The following is a 26,058-nucleotide window of genomic DNA, read 5'->3' as shown; positions in this document are numbered from 1 at the left end:
CCTGTATATAGAGACCTTCCTCCAACATCACTGACTGCAGATATACATCATCTGTCCTATATACAGCTATATATACAGTAACAAAAGTAGTAACCCCCTCAATTGGGACTTTAAATAGACCACCCACTCAAAAATGTATAAAAAGTATTCTTTAATATTATATAATAACATGCATATAAAAACACATATGACAAAGGTGCACAACATGTGCTACATGAAAAATCAACCAATTACTGTAAATGTAGTTAGCATACAAAATGAATGCCCAAATGCTCCATTTTATCTATATACAGTAACAGGACAGATGATGTATATCTGCAGTCAGTGATGATGGAGGATGGTCTCTATAAAGAGGAAGGAAGAAGGTGGGTTTATATAGCTGTATACATTACAGGACAGTTGTACTCACAATTTGTGACTATTATGTAGTGTAACGTAGTCAGTACATGGTATTGCAGAAATCCCCAAAATCATGTATTGCAAAGCAGCCAGCGAGAGATGTGGCACACTCACTGACACCCTGATGCTCCAGTCACTGCATAATACACCCATCATCGTCATCCCCATATTATACACCCATCATCACTATCCTTATCCCCATATTATACACATGTCATCATCATCATCATCATACTCCTTATCATTGTATAATACACCCATCATCATTAAACCCATATTATACACCCATCATCACTATCCTCATCTCCATATAATACACCCTTCATCGTCATCATCCTCATCATTGTATAATACACCCATCATCATCATCCTCATCCTTGTATCATACACCCATCCTCATCCTTGTATAATACACTCCTCCCTTTATTTGTATAATACACCCATCATCGTGTAGCAATAACTCTCGGTGGAGCTCCTGGTTAAAAGCGGGCTGTGACCGTCACCTGTGTAACCTCAATTTCACCAGAACCGGGTCTAGGGTCCCATTGAGCTTAATACCAAACAGTGTAAGCACCAGACACTTGAGTATCTTTTCCAATGCTTTCATAAAGAGTAACTGAAGGAAGTAGCAGGAAAGAGGTAGAAGAAGAGTTGCAGGGAAGTTCAAATACCTTTTTTTGATGTAGTATTAAGAACTGGAATCTTGTAGATGAACGTACTTTCCTTTTAGAGTTAAATCTTTGCCCGCCCGGTTAGGTTTCTCTCACTAACCTAGCAGCCGGTACGCAGCATGAACAAAAGTCTCTGCCACAGACTTGAATGAAGTAGAAACCCGTACGATCCTCTGCCACAGGATATAATGGTTTATGATGAATAGAAAACACAGCACTAGAACCTTTAAGCCGATCCGGCAGTACTATGTGGTAGGTTAACTTTAGGATGCGTCCTCCAACTGAGTCACCAGGCCCCTCCCCAGACCAGCATTCTGCATGGTCCTTTCATGACGGGTCCTCCCCTGGGATCTTCTCAGTTGTCCAGCTTCTTCCCGTAGGACAGACAGCACAGGACCATTCCCTCGCCGCTGTGGTAGGCCCCAGACAGGCTTCTGGGCCCACCCACACACTGCAGCAACGTGGTCCTCCCGATCAGAGGACCACGCGGTAGTACTCCTAACACATACCTGACGGCCAGGAGGGCCAGCAGGTGGAACGAAAGACCCCTAGAACATGGCATCTGTCCCATAAATACCCTCTCCCAGAATGCAACTCGGAGGACCACCTCCACCGAGTTATCTCCGGAACAGAGGAGCACTCATATGCTTTAACATGTTGCCTTTCCAACACCGACCCATGGCGACAACGACACCCACAGGCACAGTGTGAAACTACATGCAACACAGCCAAACCGGAACAGAGGCAAATCTGACTATGTATGAAACAGCCCACTAAATTTAACTATAAACGGTAGATTGAAAATCTACCAGCACTACAATCGCTATCCTCATCATTGTATAATACACCCATCCTCATCATCCTCATCCTTGTATAATACACCCATCATCATCATCCCCATCATTGTATAATACACCCGTCGTCATCATCTTCATTGTATAATACACCCGTCGTCATCATCTTCATTGTATAATACACCCGTCGTCGTCATAATCATCATCCTCATCCTCATTGCATAATACACCCATCATAGCTATCCTCATCATTGTATAATACACCCGTCATCATCCTCATTGTTTAATACACCCGTCATCATCATCCTCATCATTGTATAAAACACCCATCATCATCCTCATCCTTGTATAATACACCCATCCTCATCATTGTATAATACATCCATCATCATCGCTATCCTCATCATTGTATAATACACCCATCCTCATCATCCTCATCCTTGTATAATACACCTGTCCTCATCATTGTATAATACACCCGTCATCATCATCCTCATCAATGTATAATACACCCGTCATCATCCTCATTGTATAATACACCCGTCATCATCATATTCATCCTCATTGTATAATACACCCGTCATTGCTATCCTCATCATTGTATGATAGACCCGTCATCATCATCCTCATTGTATAATACACCCGTCATCATCCTCATTATTGTATAATAGACCCGTCATCATCATCATCCTCATAATACACCCGGGTTCAACAAACAGTTAAATTCTAAATTCTACATTCTAAAATAGTGGATGCTTCTAATCTAGAAGCATGGAGCACCAGCCCTGGTTTTATGAGATGATGCTTCTCCTTTAGCCTAGATTTACACTGATGCGATGCAGGAACCAGTGCGATTCCAAAGTCGGTTCACGCATCTACCGCAGGCAGTTCACACTGCCCTCTGCGAACCACTGCGGGTGTCATTACAATGTTAATGACACCCCCAGATCGGATCACAGATCGCAGTGCAAACTGTGAACTCGCACAGGAATCGGCTCGCATAGGTGAGAACACCCATGCGATACGATTTCAGTGTGGAGGAAAAAAAGTCCCTGCACTTTTTTTTCTGCGAATCTAATGCAAGTTCAGCCATACAACTGTATGGCTGAACTCGCATCTCACAGACATTGCATGTGATTCGCACTGCAGGTGCTGGTGCGAATCACATGCCATGTCTTAGATCACAGTAGTCTGAACCTGGGCTCACTCTGATGGGCAACCTGTCACAGGGGAAGATAGGTGTCTCTCCAGCAATAAAAAAGGCTGAGTCTAGTGTGCAGGGAGCTCTGTTATCATGTGAGTGAGTGAAAGATTTACTTCCCTCCATTTGCTTGTTACTACTGAGAGGATGAGCTGCTCCAACTCCAAGTTCGCCCCTGCATCTATACGGAGGCACTTCTCCTCCGTCCATGCCTTGTCACTGCCCTACATAGGGGCTTAACTCTGCCGTAACGGAGCCGCACTAGCAGTCTCAATCTGTCGATTCGTGTCCACTCCACACTGCAGTGAGCCGGGAAACCGGAAGTGACGCGGGTGTGCTGAAAAAAGCACCACCCACCGATCCCCGCCAATTAAAATACAGGAAGGGAGGACAGAAACAAATCAGTGTAGAGTGGGAGCATTTGTGGGCACATCGTTTGCGCCCTGCACACGCCCTAAACATGGGCAAATCAGCTTCCCATAGACCGCTGTGTGTCCGGCGCCCAGACAGTCTTAAAGGGCACTTTTTTTTTTTTTACAGCTTGGGGGGGGGGGGGGGGGGATGGTGGCGCCCGTGCATCCCCTATGGTTGGGCTGTCACTGGGTGGGTGGATTGTTACTGCATGATGTATAGGGAGATTAACAAAACAAGTAGTGGGGAGACAAAACTTTATGCCACTTGTCAACCATAGCTGATCCCAAAATAAACAGACATGAAAAATGATTCAGCAAGTAATATATAGGATGAATATAATGTTCAAAACCTCTTAAATATTGCATACAACATACTCAGTGTTCATACTCACAAGCATTTGTTACACACTGTGTGCATATTTAAAGACATTTGTAATCTTTTATGTAATAATACATTTACATGTATGTGCATGTTACATTGACATTCATTTCTGCAGCTAGAGGAAATACTTCAATTATCCTCTAAAATGCAGATACAAATCACAAAGCAGTACGTAATGGGTAAAAAAAATCACCTGGATATTATTTACTGTGCATCTTCTACAGTTAAAAAGCTGCAAATTGCAGGTAAAAATATTCACATTCTTTAGTTGGTGCAGCAATGGAAAAAAAACTGATACATTTATTTAACTTACCAGATAAAAAGTTTGCATATCACCTACCTTTCTTGTAAAATTAGCTTATTTTCTTTCTTCCAAGAATCTTTAAAGTCAGTGCTAAATTCATGCCAGATACTGAAGAATGTGCTTGGAGACACCTCTTTTTCTCCAAGTTTTGGCTTTACACAATAATAGGCTACAGTTTCCAAAAATCTGTATAACATTAAAACAAATAGAGATAAATTAATTTATAAGGATATTACTTGGATCATGTAGGTTTGCATGAGATGGATATTCACAAATATTTCCCACAATGAATGCCATTTACCACTAAACTTTCTGTCCAGGATATTCCCTTTGGAAAAGATTACCCTCAGCAGCTATATAGGCCTCCACTTCTAGCACGGAACCCACCAGCTATGGGTGGTGTCTGTGGAGCACCATGTTCACAGGTGTTCTGTAAGATGTGATCATGTGTTTAAATCATGCCTTTAAAAATTAAAAAGGTGACAAGTGTAGGGGTGCTGCAGTCTGCTCTGAGACTTTGAACAAGTAATGATAAAGCCAAATAAAGTTTGTTTGTAGCTTCTCTGCTTAAACCTCCAGTCAGTCATTCTTCCCACATAAAATAACTTGTAAGAGTGTGAACAGAAGATCTGCTGAGGAAAGACATGATATAATGGAAACTTGCATCAAGTACTTAATGTAATTTTCCTTTCCTTAACGCCAATACATGGCAGCATACATATGATATAGCTCCACCCCTATATCCACGCACAGGACCTGTTTAGCTCTATAAAAGTCTGCCTGAGAGCCACCTCCCCCATTCTCCGTATAAAGCACAAAGATCAGAAGGAGGGCTCATATGCTGCCATGTATTGGCATCAGGAAAGGAAAATTACAGTAAGTATTTGATACAATTTTCCATTTTCCATGGGAAAATTTTACATGGCAGCAGACATATAATAAATAATGAGCTTTTGAGAGGGAAGGTTTAATGCTACAAACTTAGTAATTAACAATAGACATAGAAGCTTGGATAGTTTTCCTCCCAAACTCTACTGTAGTAAGAGCTGCTGGATGCACCCTGTAATGTTTTAAGAACGTATGACATGATGACCAGCTAGCCGCTTTGCAGACTGTCTCCAGAGACATTCCTGCCTGTGCCGCCCAAGAAGAAGACATCGCCCTGGTTGAGCAAGCTCTAACCACCTCTGGAGGATCCTTCCTGGCCATCCTATATGTCCGGTGAATAGTTTTTACTATCCAGGCCGAGATGGTTCTGACCAAGGCCTATTTCCCTTTAAATTTTCTTGTAGGTATGATGAAAAGTCTGTCAGAACGTCTGAATGTTGAAGTAGCCTGAAAACAGGCTTTGAGGACTTTTGGAATGTCCATCTCATGCAGATCAGCATCTGATTCCACTGGGAAGGCTGGAAGCACCCATTCACTGGAGAGATGAAATATCGATGCCACTTTTGGGAAAAAGTGATCCAATGGTCTCAGCATAACCCTGTCTGAGAAGAACATGGAATAAGGTTCGGCTGCCCCCAATTCTTGGAGTTCCGACACCCTTCCCCCTGAAGTTAGGGTTAATAGGAAAGCCATTTTTAAGGTGATATCCCATAATGAACAGTCTGTCGGAGCAAAAAGATGGGTTTGCTAGAAAATTGAGGACTACTGCCAGGTCCCATTGATGGAACCTATTTCTCTTGGGAGGGCGTAGTCTAAGTATCGCTCTCATGAACTGCTCCTCCAGCAGGTTTGCTGCCCCTTTCATTTGGGTAAAAGCTGAGATGGCTGAAACTTGCACCTTAAGCGAACTTAGGCTGAACCTCAATCCAAACCGGATTGCAGGAAAGACAGGATTTGAGATACATTTGGGTCACTAGGGTCAAACGGATGTCCAGCTGCAAAGCTCATGAACCTATTCCATATTCTGGAGTGGATGGCATTGGTTGGCCCCTTTATGGAACTCTGTAAAGTTCTATTAACCTCTGGAGAACATCCTAACTCTTGTAACCCCTGCCTTTCAATCTCCAAGCTGCTAAGGCCAGTCGTGATGGTTGCGGATGTAGGATATCTCCTTTGGACTGGAGATGAGGAGTCATCGGCAGAGTGATCGGTGGGCACATGCTGAGATCCATTGCCAGAGAGAACCATGGTCTGCCAAGGCCAGTAAGGTAATACTGTATTGACTGTCAAATTCTCTGTCAACAATCTCCAAAGGAATTTCAGGATTTAAGAAATTGAAGGCATAGGCCAGTTGCGCAACCCAAAGATGGGTCAAGGCGTCCGTCCCCTCCACGAATCGATGAGGGTGGCGTGAGAGGAACCGGCTCACCTTGCAGTTAGTTGATGAGGCAAAAAGATCCAGTTGCGGACACCCCCACTCGTGGACGATCTGTTTGAACACTTCGGGGTGAAGGAACCATTCGTTGGGATCCTTGAATTGTCTGGATAGGCGATCCGCTTCCAAGTTCTGACAGCCTGGAAAATATATGGCCCTCAAATCTGGGAGATATTGTTGTGCCAATGTCATGGTCGGTTCCACCTCTCTCAAGAGGGATTGGCTGTGTGTCCCTCCTTGTTGCTGTATATAGGACACTGCTGCCATGTTGTCCAGACGGAGCAGGACTGGGTGACCTGTATGTGAGGCAGCAAGTTGGCCAATGCCATGAATGCTGCTCGAAGTTCCAGAATATTGGAAACTAGGCCCTGAGTGGGAAATTCTCCTCTGCCCTGGATCTTGAGTTGTTCGCAGGTGGTACCCCACCCTGCTGCGCTGGCATCTGTGTTAACAATGATCCATGGCTGCAGCCCTAATGGACAATGCCGTGTAGCGTTTATTGTTTCGTCTACCACCAGAGACTCTGGCGCATCCGGTTGGTGATCCTGATTGGCTGGGCTAGACAAACTTTTTTCCACTGCATCAGGAAGCCTTGTTGGAAACCTCTAAGTTTCCAGTGAGCCCAGGGGATCATTGAGATACATGAATCCATTGTCCCAAGAAGACTCATGCACTGGGATGCTGAAATCACTGGTGCAGCCAATGCCTGTTGGAACTTCTTCCTGATTTGGGGGAGTTTCTGAAGGGGCAAAGAAAATTTGGCTGCCTGAGTATTGAGGAACTGAATACTGAGGAACTGCTGGTATGACTGAAGGATCTGCTGGTAGGCATCCTGCAAGTCCACTGAAATCCTCCAGTATCCTGGTTGAATAACTTGGATTATGGTATGGAGAGTCTTGAGTCTCTCTATCTGGATAAATAGATTCAGCCTCTTGAGGTCATTCTGGAGGCGGTCGTTTGAACAGCCAATAATGGCCTTGCGCCACTGTGGACTGAATCCACCGATTTTGGCAGTGGTCTTGCCAGAACTGGGCCATTTGGGCAGCCTGGCTCCAACTGCCTCCTGGGCGGGCCTGGCGTTAAAAGGGCTTCTGGGTATCTGAGGGAGCTGCAGGGGCCTTAGCTCTCTGTGATCTTACGAAGGTTGACTGTGTACCCCTCCAACCACTTCTGGAGTCCTTGGATGGGCAAAGGCCTCCAAAATCCGGGTACCTGTTTGGCGCTCGTCTGCATGGTTCTTCTCCCTGGCGTCTGGACCTTCGATCTTGGCGCAGAAGACTTGATTTTCCTCCTGTAACCCTGGAGATGGTAGTCTCCAGTTTTTTTGGCCAAACAGCGCCTTCCCATCAAAAGGCAGTTTACAGCAATTCTGCTTTGAGGATGGCTCAGTCACATTCGCATAACGCTTGCTACGGATGTTAAGCAACGGCGGGCTTACAAGCACCACCTACCGCGAGGTAAAACTTTAAGCTCATGTCAATGTGTCTATCAAAGATATCACAAAAGGAGGAAGAGTCTTCCATCGGAAATGTCACATTCTTGGCCAGTCTGGTGACTGCCGCATCCATCATTGGTGGGTTAAATAAAGGAGCTGCAGCCTCTTACATGAGTGGATATAACTTCTCCTTTTTTCCATTCCTCCTGAAACAGGCCTCTTATTTATGTCAGAAGAGGAAAAGTAGCTACCTGTTTCTTTAGGTTCCTCCTGTGGAACCCAAAGGCTTGTTCACACTTGCAGCAGGCTCTGCTATTGCACTGAAAATCGATCTGTGCTTTGGTAACTTTTCAGAGGCATTTGATATTATCACATAGAGGGGACAAGCGTTTCCGCTATGTGATTTTGAAAGAGCAATTTGCACGCAATGTTGCAACTCGCATGGGGGCGGCCCATTCACTTGACTGCCCTACGCATGCAAAAAGAAGCCCCTGCTCCTATTTAGGGGTGACAAGTAGGGATGAGCCGAACACCCCCCGGTTCGCACCAGAACTTGCGAACGGACCTAAAATTTGCACGAACGTTAGAACCCCATTGAAGTCTATGGGACTCGAATGTTCGAAATCAAAAGTGCTAATTTTAAAGGCTAATTTGCATGGTATTGTCCTGAAAAGGGTTTGGGGACCCGGGTCCTGCCCCAGGGGACATGTATCAATGCAAAAAAAAGTTTTAAAAACGGCCGTTTTTAAAAGCAGTGAGCAGTGATTTTAATGATGCTTAAAGTGAAAAAAAAAAGTGAAATATTGCTTTAAATATCATACCTGGGGGGTGTCTATAGTATGCCTGTGTAGAATAATATGTGGCGCTGCTCTATCCTCCCATACCAAACTGCAGAAAAATAAGATTACCACTATTTTGTCAATCAATATACGTGTAGTCCTCCTATTACAAATACAGGTGTGTGGCAATGAGTCTTAGCCACTAAACAAAACCAAGAAAAACTCAAATTACTATCTTGATAATAAAGAATATTCTTAATAATGAGTACACCGTGCTATCATCTTACAATAGTCCTAATAAATAGCCTGCGTGCCAAATAAATATACATAAATAAATAAAGTGACTTGTGCAAAAGTGCAATCCCTGGTGCAATGACCAAACCACATACAGTAGTAAATAATCAAAATGACATACTAATGACTCTGAATATAGCCCAAAAAGTATTGAGGTGCAAATTATGCATACAAGTGCAGAAAATATTGAAATTCTTTGTGCTATAACATAAGACGTGTAACCTCGTCTTCTCTAAAATATAACAATTAACCAGTGTGCAAAATAATCATAAATGGTAAAATGCAATTAAGGATGCGGAAAAGTGCTCCGCAACAATATAAAAAATAGGCATAAAATTAAACTGAGCAAATAGTGACATATGTACTGTAAATATCATACATGCATCCCTTCAGTGTGAGATGCAATCAGACCACAAACAAAAATAAGAATAATAAATAGTGTAGTCCAAAAAAGTGACAATGGTGCAATGCAATCCACACCAATATCATGCAAAATGTGACTTCAAGTGTTCCAAAAGTCTATTTAAAAAGTGCAGATAGCAGTGACTTGTGCTGTTCTTTGCTTCTGGTGCACACACCGATTGTTCCCCCCAGCCTCTCACCTCCAGTAGCGGCCCCCAGGTGAGAGATTTGTATTTTACTCCCCCCCAGTCCGTTACCAGGTTCTTTGGGTCTTGTATGGATATTAAGGGGAACCCCGCACCCAAATTAAAAAAAGGAAAGGCGTGGGGCCCCCAGGCCCTATATACTCTGAACAGCAGTATACAGGCGCTGCAAACAAGACAGGGACTGTAGGTTTGTTGTTAAGTAGAATCTGTTTGTAATTTTGAACTGGTACATTTTTAACATGTTTAGCTCCAGCCAAAAAAACTATTTTAAGCTTTTTGGAAAACATAGGGAAGGGTTATTACCCCTGTGACATTTGTTTTGCTGTCTGTGCTCCTCTTCAGAAGATTTCACCTCACTTTCTGTCTCAATGACAAATGTTTTTAGAAAATTTGGGGTTTTTACTGAAACAAGGATTGGTCATAAAGCATCAGTGGAAAGGAGAATTGTTTTTCCCATATTAACTCTTACAGGAGAGAATTTCCCTTCCTAGGGGTAGATTTCATCTCACTTCCTGTTGTCTCCTTCCGTTTGCAAGTAGGAGTCGTTTGTAAGTGGGATGTTTGAAAGTAGGGGCCTGCCCTGTATATTCTGCAGACATTGGGGCCTTAGGTGTTGGTGTTGCCACAACAATGTAAGCCCTCACAGGGCCCTGCTGTGAAATATTAGATCAAGAATTGTAATTATATGCACCTGTTGAACAGGAGCAGAAAAATTGGGCCTTTGGTGGTGGAGGTGCTGGTGCCACAACATTGTAAGTCCTCACAGTTACTCTTGGTGAGCGCTGGAACAGGCCCTGCTGTGAAATATTAGATCAAAAATTGTAATTACACGCCCCTGTTAAACAGGGGCTGAAAAATTGGGCCTTACCCACTGGTGGGGGCGCCCAGAAACAAAAATATTCTTACAAGCTATCAGCATGATCATTGAGGAGGAAGAGGATAGTCACTCAGCATAACAGGATAGTCATTCAGCATCAGCATAGGCAGTCTTGAAGGGATATGACATTTCCAAAAAATTTATTTGGTTACATCAGCATCAGGTGCTTGGTATCTGGTGGTGATCCAAGACTGATTCATTTTTATGAAGGTCAGTCGATCGAACTAGTTGGTGGACAGGCACACCCTGTGATTGGTTACAAAGCCTCCAGCAGCAGTGAATGTGCGTTCTGAAAGAATACTGAATGTAAGACAGGCCAGTAGCTCAATTGCATACTGTGCAAGCTCTGGCCAGTGATCCATCCTCAAGACCCAGTAACCCAGAGGATTTTCGGTGGGAAAGGTGTCCAAGTCAGATCTTGCCCCTGAGTATTTCTGCACCATGTAAAACAGACGCTGGCGATGGTTGCTGGAACAGATCATACCTTGGGGCTGCGGACTAAAAAATTGTCTGAACGCATCGGTCAGACGGCCACCTTCTCCACCACTCCTTCTTTGACTGACCGAAGCCTCGGCCACACGTTGTCCAGGAACAGGAGTTTGTAACTGGGGACGCGTTGCAACGGACCTTTCTGCAAGGCCTTCCAAAGATGTTTCATCCTCTGCTCCCTATGCGACAGCAAGATAAGGTCTGCAACCTTACTCTTGTAACGTGGATCAAGGAGGGTTGCCAGCCAGTAACGATCCCTCTCCTTGATACCACAAATACGAGGATCCTTCCGCAGGCTTTGCAGGATGAGGGAGGCCATGCAGCTTAGGTTTGCTTAGGGATTTGGTCCGGAGTCCTCTGGGTCACTAAGGACGACATGATCCGCAGCCACCTCCTCCCAGCCACGTACAAGTCCATGGGTTTCTTGGGACTGTAAATGATTCCTTAAAGACTGCTGCTGATGCTGAGTGCCAGGCTCCACCTCCATGCTGACACAATCCTCCTCCTCCTCTTCCTGTGTGATCAGCGGGCACGCAGGAACACTGTCTGGATAAAGGGGGCCTTGAGAGCTAAGAAAGTCCTCCTCTTCCTGCCTCTGTTCTGCCTCAAGTGCCCTGTCCATTATTCCACGCAGCGTGTGCTCCAACAGGTGGACAAGGGGGACAGTGTCACTGATGCATGCACTGTCACTGCTCACCATCCTCATGGCCTCCTCAAATGGTGACAGGACAGTGAATGCATCCCTGATCATGGCCCACTGGCATGGGGAAAAAAAACAAGCTCCCCTGACCCTGTCCTGGTGCCATAGTCGCACAGGTACTCATTGATGGCCCTCTGCTGCATGTGCAGCCACTGCAGCATGGCCAATGTTGAGTTCCACCTGGTGGGCATGTCACAGATTAGGTGGTTCTTGGGCAGATTAAATTCCTTTTGGAGGTCAGCCAGCCGAGCACTGGCATTATATGACCGGCGGAAATGCACACAGACTTTCCTGGCCTGCCTCAGGATATCCTGTAAGCCCGGGTACCTGCCCAAGAACCGCTCCACCACTAAGTTAAGGACGTGAGCCAAACGGCACATGGGTCAGTTGTCCCTGTCGGAGGGCGGAGAGGAGGTTGGTGCCATTGTCGCAAACCACCATTCCTGGCTTAAGTTGGCGTGGCTTCAACCACCTCTGAACCTGCCCCTGCAGAGCTGACAGAATCTCTGTCCCAGTGTGGCTCCTGTCCCCCAAGCACACCAGCTCAAGCACCGCATGGCATCTTTTGGCCTGCGTACTTGCGTAGCCCCTTGAACACCTACGGAGTGTAGGAGGAGGGGGTGGAGGAGAGAGGTGTGTCAGAATCACCAGTAGTGGCATTTTGGAGGCGTGGTGGCGGAACAACCTCCAACACTACTGCACCTTGTCATGCATCCTTCCCAGATGCCAGCAGAGTCACCCAATGCGCTGTGAAACTTAGGTAACGTCCCTCTCCATGCCTGCTGGAGCATGAGTCAGTGGTAATATGCACCTTACCGCTGACCGCCCTGTCCAGCGAGGCCAAGACATTGCCTTCCACATGCCGGTAGAGAGCCGGAATCGCCTTCCATGAGAAAAAGTGGCGTTTGGGAACCTGCCACTGAGAAACCGCACATTCCACAAACTCACGGAAGGGGGCAGAGTCTACCAACTGAAAAGTGCTAGCAATTTTGCCAAGCTAGCATTCAACCACTGGGCATGTGGATGGCTGGGAGTGAACTTCTCTCTGCGTTTTGCCTGGTACAATCTGACGTTGGTGTACCGATAGCAGATTGCCCGCAAGTACTTGGCTGTGACACACCTAATTCTACACCTTCATTCCTCTCAGTGCAGGTCTCAGAGAAGACTGAAGGTAGAGTGGGGTTGGAGATCCCAGCTGATGAGGAGCAAGGAGAGGTCCTCTTTGTTCTTTGGTGTGGGTCTTTTAGGTACGCATGGCAGGTCAACATATGTCTGGTCAAGCATGAGGTGCCCAAGCGGGAGATGTTTTGGCCACGCGAGATACGCTTGAGACATATGTTGCAAATAGCAGCGGTGCGATCTGATGCACTCATCTCAAAAAAGGCCCACACCAAAGAACTTTTGGAATAACGTGCAGAGACAGCAGCGCCCTGCACATGCGGAGCTCTGCGGTGTGATGCAGTCAGTGTGCTGCCCTTAGGCTGGCCCCTGAAGGACGTCCTGCCTCATTGATGATGTGCCTCCTCCTCCTCTCTCCTATCAGGCACCCACGTGGAGTCAGTGACCTCATCATCCCCTCCCTCCTCATCACTGGAGCAAACCTGGCAGTATGCTGCAGCAGGCGGAACATGACTGCCAGATTGCTGTCCTTCTTGGGTACCCCCTCTGTCTGGGCTCACGTTACTGCCCTTTCTCTAGCTGAATACCATCATCGGAGCCTTCAAAATGCTGGGCATCGATCCGGAGCATGTACCCAACACTGTGGTCAAATAGTTCTGGGGACTCCTCAGGAGGACATGGTGGGGCTAGGGAAGGAATGACTGATGCCATTGAGCCGAGGGAAGAGGCCGCGGTGGCAGCTGCTTTGCCAGACAAAGTACCCTGAGCCTGGGTGAGAGATGATGAGGAGGATGAGGACGGCTTGGTCATCCACTCTACCAAGTCTTCCGCATGTTGCGGCTCAACATGGCCAGCTGCCGAAAAAAAGGCCAAGCATATCCCACGGCCACATGCTGACGAGGATGCACCATGTCCAGGACCAGCACTGTTGCCTCTAGACACAGCCTGCTTGCCCTCTTTTATTGGCTTGTGACTGTCTGCCTCTCCTTGTTGGCCTTCCAGACATACTATTAGCCTGCAGTGAGATGTAGCTGCACCACACTGGGATGTATATATATACAGATTATACTGCAGCTAGCAGAATCAACTGCCTGCCTGTAGTATTATTAGTATGAGAACATCTGCACTTGTCTTCGGGTAGCTATACCGTAGGTGCAACTGTGCAGGGTACACAGTACACTAACTGTAAATACTTCAAGAGCCTGCCTGTGCTATTAATAGGATCAGAAGAAGCACACAAGCACCTGGCTTCAGGAGCTATACTGTAGGTGCAACTGTGCAGGGTACACAGTACACTAACTGTAAATACTTCAAGAGCCTACACAAGCACCTGGCTTCAGGTAGCTATACTGTAGGTGCAACTGTGCAGGGTACACAGTACACTAACTGGAAATACTGTAAAAACACCTGCCTGCCTGTCAGTATATTAGGAAGAGAATAACAGGAATGGATCTAGCTAAACTGAATTATATATATATGTATATACACACACGCACACACACACACAACACCTGGGATGCATATATATATACACAATACACTATAAGTGCAGCTAACTGACTCGACCTGCCTACTCTATCTAACTTAAATCAAATGACACTGTCTCTCTGTCTATCTATCTTTCCCCAGTCTCCACCGCAACACACTACACAAGGCCGCCACGGAGGCGGCCTTATATAGTGTGGGGCGTGTACTAAACCCCCTGAGCCATAATTGGCCAAAGCCTCCCTGGCTTTGGCCAATTACGGCTCTCTGTACACACAGCGCTGTGATTGGCCAAGCATGCGGGTCATAGTGCATGCTTGGCCAATCAGCCAGCAATGCACTGCGATGCTGCAGTGAATCATGGGCCGTGATGCGCCACTCGAATTTGGCGCGAACGGCCCATAACATTTGTAATTCAGCAAACAACCGAACACACGCTGTTTAAGTCGAAAATGCGTTTGACTCGAACGGGAAGCTCATCCCTAGTGACAAGCTTCACACAATGTTTTTAAAGGCGTGTTCTCCCATGTGACAATCACAGCAGAATCGCATTAAATTTGGGGTGCCCTGAAAGGATAAAGGCACCTATGAGAGTTGTGCAGCGATTGCCACACAATTTAAAATCAGCTTGTATGGTCTGTGATAATAATTTTTCTCCTTCTTTAGAGGAGGTTCCAGGTCCTCCCATTCCAGTGCAGATTTTACTGCCTTAAGAAATGGTGGTATCATCGCAAAATCAAAGCCTGAACTTTCAGGATCCTCTACCGAGGAGGAGGTGGTATCTTCTCCCTCTGCCTGAAATGTTTGCTGTAATACTGGGTCTGGGGAATCAGCCCACCTAATCCGCTGAGCTGGAGTCACCCCTGAAGTGCCTGGTGCCCCTTTAGTTAGAGAGGGTTAAATGGCTTGATTAGATCTGGTGCAGGGCCCACACTCTGTTCTTCCACTAATGTCCCTGGTTGTACGAGACGACTGGAAAATTCTGCCAGGGAGTCATGGACTACTTTCTTAAGCAAGGTTGACATCTGCTGACTCTCGTACTCCTGGTCTCTGGCAAGCTGCCTGAAGCAGTTGCTGCAAAGTAGCATAGGGTCATCTCCACATGACCATCATTTGGATTTCAGGCTCAGAGGAGACGCTGTGTGCTTTCTCTTGAGCGTACATTTGCGCCCTTTGTACTGAGGTCTGCCAGGACTGGAGGAGTCACTTTCTGCTCTAGAAAAATCCTGACAATCCAGAGGGCACGCTCTTCCAGGCATAATGCACTCTTTTTCTTTCTTCTTACTTACCCAAAGTTGGCCCTTACCTGGTATCGCGGTGGTCTTTGTTATGTGGTTTTAGTATCATTCTGGCAGAATATATACCCATATATATATATATATATATATATATATATATATATATCCCTTTTTTTGGGCAAAGGGAAACAAATTTAAATAAAATAAATCTGGGCAAACACCCCCCCATCCCCCATCCCCTAGTAATACATTCTTCCTTGATCCCTCTCCCTTCTATCCCCATTACTAGAATAGCAAGACTTACCTGTCATTAACTGTTCCTCAGAATGAGATACTGTCTCTCTGCATGCCTGAATCGCAAAGGCATCCATTACCTGGCCATTTGTGCCCTTTAAATATAGCACCTGAGAGAGAGACTCAGTCCTCCCCAGCCTCTGTTCTAATCAAAAAAGGGCTAGTACAATTAGGAGGCAAGCCAACGCCCGTCCATACAAAAGGACACTTTTAAGCTGGCTACTAGAGATGAGCTTTGAGTTTGAGTCAAACAGCGAATTTTATGGGGTGTACGCGGCAAATTCAAGCACCCCATAATGCATGGCAAGACTGCCGTGCATTGCTGTATGATGATTGGCCAAAGCATACACCTAACCTGCATGCTTTGGCCAATCACAGCACGCTCCTCAGCGAGAGCCACAATTGGCCATAGGCAGGGTGCCTTTGGCCAATCATGGCTCAGGGGAACTAAGTCCACGCCCCACACTATATAAGGCTGCTTAAACAGTGCCATATATATATATATATATATATATATATATATATATATATACATATATATACTCTGCATTCAGCGTAGCCTATATATACAGTGTAAACTCTATATTCATTCAGTACAGGCAGTGTATTTGATATGTTCAGTCAGTACAGGCAGTATAATATATATATATATATATATATATATATATATATATATATATATATATATATATACACAGTATCTCACAAAAGTGAGTACACCCCTCACATTTTTGTAAATATTTTATTATATCTTTTCATTTGACAACACTAAAGAAATGACACTTTGCTACAATGTAAAGTAGCGACTGTACAGCTTGTATAACGATGTCAATTTCCTGACATCAATCCCTGGTGTCATGTGACTCTTTAATGTTACAAGGTCTCAGGTGTGACTGCGGAGCAGGTGTGTTAAATTTGTTGTTATCGCTCTCACTCTCTCATACTGGTCACTGGAAGTTCAACATGGCACCTCACGACAAAGAACTCTCTGAGTATTTGAAAATAAGAATTGTTGCTCTACATAAAGATTGCCCAGGCTCTAAGAAGATTGCCAAGACCCTAAAACTGAGCTGCAGCAAGGTGGCCAAAACCATACAGCGGTTTAACAGGACAGGTTCCACTCAGAACAGGCCTCGCCATGGTCCACCAAAGAAGCTGAGTGCACGTGCTCAGCATCATATCCAGAGATTGTCTTTGGGAAATAGAGGTATGAGTGCTGCCAGAATTGCTGCAGAGGTTGAAGGGGTGGGGGGTCAGCATGTCAGTGCTCAGACCACACGGCGCGCACTGCATCAAATTGGTCTTTGTGGCTGTCATCCCAGAAGGAAGCCTCTTCTAAAGATGATGCACAAGAAAGCCTGCAAACAGTTTGCTAAAGAGAAGCAGACTAAGGACATGGATTACTGGAACCATGTCCTGTGGTCTGATGAGACCAAGATAAACTAATTTGGTTCAGATGGTGTCAAGCGCGTGTGGCGGCAGCCAGGGGAGGAGTGCAAAGACAAGTGTGTCTTGCCTAGAGTCAAGCATGGTGGTGGTAGTGTCATGGTCTGGGGCTGCATGAAAGCTGCCGGTGTTCTGCCGAGAAAGTTCCCCTCGGCGGATAAGGACCCCCCTTTACTGTGCAGGTACAGCGCTTGCGCAGTACGAGCCGGTGGAAATAGCCGAAGCCAAATAGTTGTAAATCAGCTGTACACGGCACCTGTAAGAGGGCCCCTCGTGGGCTCGCTTCGCTCGCCACGCTTCGCTCGCCGGGCTTCGGGCACGGTCTCGCTTTGCTCGGCACTTTTTTATTCTACCTCTAGGTCCACTTGGATGGTGAGGCTTGAACCTGGACTCAGGGCGCAGGCGCCGTGTACAGCTGATTGAAGGTTTTCAGCTTTGGCTATTTTCGGCTGCTCCTTAGTCGTACGTACTGCGCAAGCACTGCGCCTGCGCAGTACAGGGGGGTCCTTATCCGCCGGGGAAACTTTCTCGGCAAGACACCGGCACTGGGGAGCTACAGTTCACTGAGGGAACCATGAATGTCAACATGTACTGTGACATACTGAAACAGAGCATGATCCCCCCCTTTCGGAGACTGGGCCGCAGGGCAGTATTCCAACATGATAACGACCCCAAACACACCTCCAAGACAACCACTGCCTTGCTAAAGAAGCTAAAAGGGAAAGGTGATGGACTGGCCAAGTATGTCTCCAGACCTAAACCCTGTTGAGCATCTGTGGGGCATCCTCAAATGGAAGGTGGAGGAGCGCAAGATCTCTAACATCCACCAGTGATGTCGTCATGGAGGAGTGGAAGAGGACTCCAGTGGCAACCTGTGAAGCTCTGGTGAACTCCATGCCCAAGAGGGTTAAGGCAGTGCTGGAAAATAATGGTGGCCATACACAATATTGACACTTTGGGCCCAATTTGGACATTTTCGCTTAGGGGTGTACTCACTTTTGTTGCCAGTGGTTTAGACATTAATGGCTGTGTGTTGAGTTATTTTGAGGGGACAGCAAATTTACACTGTCATACAAGCTGTACACTCACTACTTTACATTGTAGCAAAGTGGCATTTCTTCAGTGTTGTCACATGAAAAGATATAATAAAATATTTACAAAAATGTGAGGGGTGTACTCACTTTTGTGAGATACTGTATACATGTATACAAAGTCTACTAGTGTGTGTGTGTGTATATACATATATATATATATATATATATATATATATATATACACACAGTGGGGACAGAAAGTATTCAGACCCCCTTACATTTTTCACTCTTTGTTGTTATATTGCAGCCATTTGCTAAAATCATTTAAGTTAATTTTTTTCCTCATTAATGTACACACAGAACCCCATATTGACAGAAAACACAGAATTGTTGACATTTTTGCAGATTTATTAAAAAAGAAAAACTGAAATATCACATGGTCCTAAGTATTCAGACCCTTTGCTGTGACACTCATATATTTAACTCAGGTGCTGTCCATTTCTTCTGATCATTCTACCAGATCTACTAGGCATAGGTATGGTGCATCCCAGTTCCTTTGGTCGGTAATTTGGGACCACATCTACTATAAGTTTCTTTCTGCCTATCTCATAAAGAAAGCATGATGTAACAACGTTTCAGTGATAAAAAATGCATTATAACCAGCAAGCAGATTTGATCCTGCTTTGGATGTAAGACTATGAATGGTCATATGATATAGCAGAGAAAGATGAAGTCTTATAACACAATGAACACATATTCTGTAAATTACTCTTTCCCTGAACCTGTAAGAAGCTGCCTGAATTCTGGATGCAGAAGAGTATAGAGAATGGAAATGAAGACAAATTGAGCGATCCTTCTTTGTGACAGCTCTATTATTTGTAGATATTATTAGCAATTCACTAACTGGTTTCACTTTTTGCCTAAAGGCAGGTTTACCTGGTAGAAATTCTCTGACCGGGATGTATCAGTGGTCTATGCCAACAGATAAGATCTACACTGCCTGTGAGGTGGGAAGGGGCAACTGCACTACTGCACATAAGGAAGTTCACAGGGCTCAATTGCCATCTAACATTTTGGTTCTCAGAGACACCCTTTGTGTAATACAATTCTCTAAAATGTAAAATATAAAAAAATACATAATTTCTTGTTTAACCACTTCAGCCACGGAAGGATTTGCCCCCTTAATGACCAGGCCATTTTTTTGCGATACGGCACTGCATCACTTTTACTGACAATTGCGCAGTCGTGCAACACTGTACCCTGTACCCAAACAAAATTTACGTCCTTTTTTCCCCACAAATAGAGCTTTCTTTTGGTGGTATTTGATCACCTCTGCGGTTTTTTGAGCTATAAACAAAAAAAGACTGACAATTGTGAAAAAAAACTATATTTTTTACTTTTTGCTATAATAAATATCCCCAAAAAATATTTTTAAGAAACAAATTTATTCATCAGTTTAGGCCAATATGTATTCTTCTACATATTTAAAAAAAAAAAAAACGTAATAAGCGTATTTTGATGGGTGTGCGCAAAAGTTATAGCGTCTACAAAATAGGGGATCGATTTATGGCATTTTAGAGATTATATCATTTCTGTTTCCCTGTACGGCAAGCAAGAATACAGTATGGTGCTCTGCAACATAATACAAAAGGTAACCTTATAATAACAGAATAACTTTATACTTCATGATTTGCTGGGTAATTATTTCAAACATGTCTCATTATTTGTTCAACCTGTTTCTAATTTGCAATCTTGTTATTTGTTGATGTAATTATTTTTAATCTGCTTAGTCAAATATAAACCACTGTGAGGGGAATTTATCAAAACTGGAGCAGCCAGAATCTAGAGCAGCTGTGCATGGCAACCATTCAGCTTCTATCTTTCATTATCAAAGCTTAATTGAACAAGCTGAAGATAGAAGCTGGTTGCCATGCATAGCTGCTCCAGAATTACAAAAATAAAGAATCTAAAAGATGCGCAAACCCAATATCTCTGTAGTAATCAATAGAAAAATCTGTGTATAAGAAATAACCTTAACTCATGTTAAATCACAATAAACAATGTGCATCATATAAATGGTGAAACAACAGTCCCATAACATATAATTCACTTACGCATAACAAAGAAGTGAACTTCAAAGGGAAATATATAAAAGTCCAAATGTGACATATAAGAATCTCAAACCACATCAAAGACAAGTGTGCCAGTTCTCTTACCAAACAGTATTGATCTCCAAATGATAAGAGATCAAAAGCGCAGAAATCATCCCATTGGGGGGGTTGTAAACCCTGTTACACCACTTTTACCTACAGGTAAACCTATAACAAGGCACACCTGTAAGTACCATGAATATCTCCTAAACTTGCACAGTTTAGGAGATATTCTGTATATGTGCTGCTGCCGACGTCATCGGCGTATGCTCACTGAAGAATCGGGCTGCTGGTGCCATTTCTTCAGTAGCCGAGCCCTGACCGGCGGCTCCCGCGTGCATGCGCGGGAGTGACGTCATTGCGGCTCCGGCCAATCAGAGAACCGGTGCCGCGAACCCGGAAGTAACTTGGGTGGAAGATGTCGGCCCTGTACTCAGAGTGCCGACTCCGATTCAGGGCATCGTTCTGAGGTAAGTATTTCATAATGAGCTAGTATGCGATGAATACTTGCTCATTATGCCTTTGTCTTGCAGGGTTTTTTTTTTTTACAACCTCTTTAAATCACCTATCATAACATATGTATTAGAAAATAAATAAGTTTTACCCTGGCATATGTTTACTTGGAGTACTGAGTCAAATTAAGTTCATACTTCTATCAAACTTTAACTAAGGCTACTTTCACACTGAAGCCTTGCGGGCGCTGGCGGTAAAGTGGCGATATATTAGCGGCACTTTACCGTCGTTTTAGCTGCACTATTCGGCCACTAGCGGGGCAGTTTTTAACCCTTTTTCGGCCACTAACGGGGGTTAAAACCGCCCGCAAAGCGCCGCTGCACTTTTAAATGGGAAGGGGCGCTTTGGGAGCTGTAAATACACCACTCCTACAGCGCTCCAAAGATGCCGGACTTTTTAGACTGCCCTGCAAGCGCACGACTCCAGTGTGAAAGCGCTTGGGGCTTTCACATTGGAGTGCATTGAGCGGCTCTTTCAGGGCGCTTTGCAGGCGTTTTTTTTAGCACTTTAATGCCTGCAAAGCACCTCAGTGTGAAAGGGGCCTAAGCTTCTTCAGTAAATGAGCAACTGTTAAAAACACGAGTTATGCCCTGTACACACGATAGGATTTTGTGTGATAGGACCTTGTTGTCGGAAATTCCGATTGTGTGTAGGCTCCATCACACATTTTCCATAGGAATTTATGACACACAAAGTTTGAGAGCAGGCTATAAAATTTTCCGACAACAAAATCCGATCGGTTAAATTCCAATCGTGTGCACACAAATCCAACACACAAAGTGCCACACATGCTCAGAATAAATTGAGAGACGAAAGCTATCTACTGCCCTGTTTATAGTCCTGACGTACGTGTTTTACGTCACAGCGTTCAGAACGATCAGATTTTCCGACAACTTTGTGTGACTGTGTGTATGCAAGACAAGTTTGAGCCAACATCCATCGGAAAAAATCCATGGATTTTGTTGTCGGAATGTCGGATCAATGTCCGACCGTGTGTACAGGGCATTAGTCTCACTTTTCTACTTTTTACCTAAACCACTCTCAGTGCAGCTTACATCCTCATTGCCGAGCAATAAGGACAGCCCCACTCTGTGCTGACTGGCTGGCTGCAGCGGTTTAGAGCAGGGCTTCCTAATTGTTAGGTTTCTGACTACTAATTGGCTGTGCTTCTCTGACATTTCAATTAAGCATCAGGGGACCAGGGCTTTAATATAAGCTGTCATACCCTGCCTGTTGTATTACCTGCCATTTGATTCCTTATTGTTGACCACTGCCTTGCACCCTGACTACACTTTTGGAATGCTGCCTGACTTGAACATGGATTGTTTACTGGATTATAGTTACCCGATACCTACACTGACCTTGGAACTGTTTACTGTATTATGTTTGCCTGCTATCTATCCTGACCTTGGAAATGTCTACTCTTTTGGACTGCCACCTGACTTTACCTCAGATTGTTTCCTGGATTCTGTTTGTCTGCTACCTGCAATGACATTGATACTGTCTGCTTTGACTGTCTTCTTGCATTCTAAGACTTGGGAACAACCAAATACTTATAGGCCTGTTTGCCTTATGGAAGCAGGGGCTAATAAAGGCAAAATAAACACTTGCCAGCTATAGTTCCTGACCTAGGCATTGGGTTGAGCATCACAGAACCACAGCATTTCCTTAACAACATTTAATACAACCTATAATAAAACTTCAAATACCTTGAATGAACTTCAGAAAGAAATTTTTCTGTGTTTTCATGGTCAATGTTTGCTGTAAAAAGAAAGAAAGACATATACATATTTATACAGTATACATTGAACAATTTTCAGAGCTGTTTAACTTCAAAAATAAAACCTTAGGGTTCCCTCCTTAGTGCATTTCCACCCTAATAGTCAAATTGGGTTAACACCAACTTTATACTTGTTACATGTTCCCATACACATGTCATACACTGGTATTGCACAGAGCAGTCTGGAACCTCCTTTTCTGGGGTCCCCCACTGGTGGCTCCTCCTTTTCTCTGTGTGCCACCATAGGAAGCTGTTTCCCTCCTTCACCTTATATTTTTCCTCTGCCACCTGCTGCCTCATGGCATTCCAAATATCCAAAGATGGCTTTCTGTGCAAAGTAATGGGCAGGTGGCATATGATATTTTTGGAAAAATAATGGCAGCTGAGTACTTGACATTGTGGTGTAGCATAAGCCATGAAAAAGCATAAATAGGGTGTTGGGTAAAGTGAGCAGGAAGATGTTGGGAATGGGGTGATTTGGGGAAATGTTTTTCTCCTGCTTCTGCAGCAGCACTGCAGAGACCTGTGGACTGGCCCTGGGGATAACATAAAAAGTCAGCTAGCTTTTCATAACCAGTTGGTTGGAATATGGCAGGATTAGCTGAAAAGAAGCAGGGGGAGGAAAAGAGGCACAGGAGCAGCACAAGAAAGGCAAATGTCTTCTCTGCACCCTTGAAGAGGAGGAGAAGGAGAATAAAAGCATGTCACAAAAGTAATTCCAATAAATGGTATTAAAACTCCAACTAATGTGATGACATCAGCGCTAGCCTCACATGTCGCGCCATCCTCGCATGTTGCGCCATTGTAGGCTTTCTCAAAGGCCTTGGTGACGTCATCACGATTGGCCAGAGTCTGCTTTTGTTCAGCTGCTGAAATGTGAGTGATTTTACTTTATTTTTTAATTTCAATAGTTTTTTATTAAAGTATCAAAGGTACAATAACATCTGAAAGCATCAGCAACTTTTAAGTATATATAAAGATATTGAGTCGTATTCTTATATAAATTGCATTGTAGCTGCTTTAAAAGGTGAACTTGACTTTACATATAAAAGAACATAAGGAACAAAAGGAAAACATATTAGCGATACAGACAAAATCGAGAAAACTGAAATAAAAAGAACTGATAAGAAAGAAAAATAAAATCATACAGCTACACTGTCCGGCAGATTTAAATTCTGATAGAGTACGATTCTCACATACTTTGATGTAACCACAGGAAAGCAAATCAGATGTATTCAGAACTTTTTAGTTTGTACCAGTCAGTCCATGGTTTCCAACGAGAGCACATTATTTGGTATTTACCTTGTGAAACAGCAAACATTAATTTGTATGTGGCATGTATATTGGTCGTCTTGACAACCTCATTTATCGTGGGCACTACATGGTCCCTCCATCTTCTTGCTATTGACAGCCTAGCGCTTAGCAGAACATGGATCACTATATATTTTGAGGATGTAGGGATGGATTCTATACCTAGAGACAAAATGGCTAGACCTGGAGAAATAGGGATACGGAACTCTAGAATTTGTGATAATAATGTAAAGACCAAGTTCATTTACTTCATTTTTTATAAAATTGTAAGAACTATCTGCTTTTTTTTTCCTGCTTCCTATATATTATCATGCTACTGGGAGGTGTTCATTGATGAAAGAGGAGGACTGGAGAGGAGCGATGTTTCTTATATGTAAATAAAGCGCAGCTGGCCTCCTTTTTACAGTGGTGGTCCAAGATAAGCTATGCAGATACCCATTAAGTGGGGTGAAGGGCACCTGGGTGTGCATGGTGTGGAAACTGAAGCTTTTATCACTGTTTGAAGATCTTCGTAACAACAATGTGAGATTGCACAGAAATTGAATGGTGAATGGGATTTTTGATTTTTTCAATTTTTTTATATATTGTTTCTTTTTTGGAATGGATTAGTTGAGTGAATACATTATCACTTTGGTATGTGGAATGATTTATATATATATATATATATATATATATATATATATATATATATATATATATATATATATATATATATATATATATATATATATATCTATCTCTATCTATCTATCTATATACACACAGTATGTAGATTTTTTTTGTATATGGTTGCGTATGAATTTATGAAGTGATTATACTACTGTATATGTTTAATTGTTAATGTATTTATGCGTGATTGATTTTTTTTTTTATTTATTGTATGGGTTTGAAGGTTATACACCGAAAGTGCTTCACTTTTTGTATGTTGATTAATAATTTAATTTCGTCATATTTGGTATGTTAGAATGAATCGTTTTCAGAATTTGTTTTGCATATTCAGATTCTTTTTGTATATTCGTTCAAATCGATTCAAAATTTTAAATCAAAATTTCGGAAGATGGCTACAAATTCTATTTTAATATATTCTATTTTTTTTTATTTATTATTCTATTGTTTTCTATTCCTTTATTTTGTTTTCAGTCCTATTCCTTTATTGTCTACTCTGTTGTATTCTATTCTATTCTTTTGTTATCTATTTTATAAAGCAGCCTATGCAGGAATGATGTTCTTATTTCACTTTAATACCTTACTGTATTTATTGCAATGTTTCCATTTCAAATTTAAATTAATTTTCAAATTTGGATTCAAATTAATTTTCAAATTCAAGTTCAGTTTATTTTTGGAATTCAAATTTGGATAATTTTTTTTTCATTATAATTTTGGATTTGCTGAAATTCATTATTATTGTGATTCAGAAAAATTGGATACAGCCGAATCACCGAATAAAGAAAATGTTTATTGGTTTATTAAATTTCGATTTGTAACAAAACGAATCACACATGTCTAGAGACTAGAGTGATGGGTTATGCCTTCATACCTACACAAATACAAGCATGCACCTACATACAGTAACAACAGATAAGGCATCAGGGTCACGGCTGAGAAAGGCAAAGGCAGGAATTCGAATGGCCCTCTCAGGAGAAATAAATACTAAGTCAAAGTCCTGGCCAAGTGTGCGTGTGTATATATATATATATATATATATATATATATATATATATATATATATATATACACACACACAGTATCTCACAAAAGTGAGTACACCCCTCACATTTTTGTAAATAATTTATTATATCTTTTCATGTGACAACACTGAAGAAATTACACTTTGCTACAATGTAAAGTAGTGAGTGTACAGCTTGTATAACAGTGTACATTTGCTGTTCCCTCAAAATAACTCAACACACAGCCATTAATGTATAAACCGCTGGCAACAAAAGTGAGTACACCTCTAAGTGAAAATGTCCAAATTGGGCCCAAAGTGTCAATATTTTGTGTGGCCGCCATTATTTTCCA

General features: G+C 43.3%; 1 protein-coding gene across 2 annotated transcripts in view; it reads right to left on the bottom strand.

Moving 5' to 3' along the window:
• The window catches only part of FMN2 (formin 2), a 262,967-nt gene that overhangs the window by 45,088 nt on the left and 191,821 nt on the right, over positions 1 to 26,058 (bottom strand). For both annotated transcript variants that reach the window (XM_073627509.1, XM_073627510.1), the window contains exons 15-16: positions 22,658 to 22,709; positions 4,201 to 4,350 (exon numbers count right to left, since the gene is read on the bottom strand). In XM_073627509.1, coding sequence (XP_073483610.1) covers positions 4,201 to 4,350; positions 22,658 to 22,709 — 202 coding nt within the window. The remainder of the gene's footprint in view (positions 1 to 4,200; positions 4,351 to 22,657; positions 22,710 to 26,058) is intronic.

Source organism: Aquarana catesbeiana, linkage group LG04 (assembly GCF_042186555.1).
Source record: "Aquarana catesbeiana isolate 2022-GZ linkage group LG04, ASM4218655v1, whole genome shotgun sequence".
Classification (NCBI taxonomy): domain Eukaryota; kingdom Metazoa; phylum Chordata; class Amphibia; order Anura; family Ranidae; genus Aquarana; species Aquarana catesbeiana.
The sequence above is the reverse complement of the archived record's forward strand: the minus strand, read 5'-3'. Positions and strand labels throughout refer to the sequence as shown.